Here is a 1,071-nt window from a genome sequence, read left to right as displayed (position 1 = left end):
GGGGTCCCCTCCCCGGCCTCTGTGTGTGGGGGGGCGTCCCCGGGCTCTGTCTGAATGGGGGGTCCCCGGGCTCTGTGTGAGCAGTGGGGGGCCTAGGCTCTGTGTGTGGTGGGGGGGTTTCCCTCCCTGGCCTCTCATTGTGGAAGCTGTCTCTGTTCCCAGCGCCAGGGTCCCAGGTTCGATTCCAGCTTCGGGCCACTGACTGTGTGGAGTTTGCACGTTCTCCCCGTGTTTCCATGGGTTTCCTCAGGGTGCTCCAGTTTCCTCCCGCAATCCAAAAATGTGCAGGTCCGGCTGAATCGGCCATGGGAGATCATCTGTGGTGTTGACTAGGTGGGTTAGCTTATAGTTAGGGTGGGGTGCAGACTCGACCAACCAAATGGCCTTTGTCTGTACTGTCGGGATTGTCTGACTCTCTGATTCCATCTCTGTGTGGGGTTTGCTTGCCATGGTGAGGTTAGTGCTGGTTGTGTTAAGGATTAATTAGTAAGTGCAGTAATGATCAGAAGGAGGGCAACGCTCAACAAAGTGTTGTTGCTGACACCATCAGGCCTCAGGCATTTCTGACCCCAAAGTCAGGGCCATTGTCTCCCCAGAAATACAATTCACCTAAAGCCATGACATCGATTTCCCCTCACCCCCAACACCCTCCTCACTATACCCACTTCACTCCTTACTACCTCTACAGCTGCCTTTTAACATTCTGCTCCTTTCCTTCCCTTAGGATTTCTTCACGCAGAGAATTAAACCCAAATGGTCAGGCGAGGTGAGTCTTGTTCGCTGGTCCCTTCACTCTCACTGTGGCGGGGCTGGCTCCGTAAATGGGGCTGCAAAGCCTCCTGGGAGGTTTCACCGGCCAATGGCACTCAACGTAGCAAACACTCTGAAAGGTGCCAGTATTTTCACACACTCTCAAGTTCAAGGCTGCTCTTAGCCAGGAAGCCCAAACAAAACTGAAATCAATAGGTATCTGGAGGCAAACTCCCCACTGGTTAGAGTCATACCTGGCCCTTGTGGGTATTGGAGATCAGTCATCTCAGCTCCAGGACATCTCTGCAGAATGCAGAAGGT

The 1,071-nt window shown here is 53.6% G+C and overlaps 1 protein-coding gene across 1 annotated transcript in view; it reads left to right on the top strand.

Annotated features, from left to right (window-relative positions):
- LOC122550361 (protein scribble homolog) overlaps window positions 1-955 on the top strand; it is a 114,912-nt gene extending 113,957 nt beyond the window's left edge. The window contains exon 26 of the mRNA XM_043691091.1: window positions 725-955. Coding sequence (XP_043547026.1) covers window positions 725-934 — 210 coding nt within the window. The 3' untranslated portion in view covers window positions 935-955. The remainder of the gene's footprint in view (window positions 1-724) is intronic.
- Window positions 956-1,071: the final 116 nt, after the last annotated feature.

This window comes from Chiloscyllium plagiosum, chromosome 5 (genome assembly GCF_004010195.1).
Source record: "Chiloscyllium plagiosum isolate BGI_BamShark_2017 chromosome 5, ASM401019v2, whole genome shotgun sequence".
Taxonomy (NCBI): domain Eukaryota; kingdom Metazoa; phylum Chordata; class Chondrichthyes; order Orectolobiformes; family Hemiscylliidae; genus Chiloscyllium; species Chiloscyllium plagiosum.
This window is presented reverse-complemented; position numbering and strand designations above follow the sequence as displayed.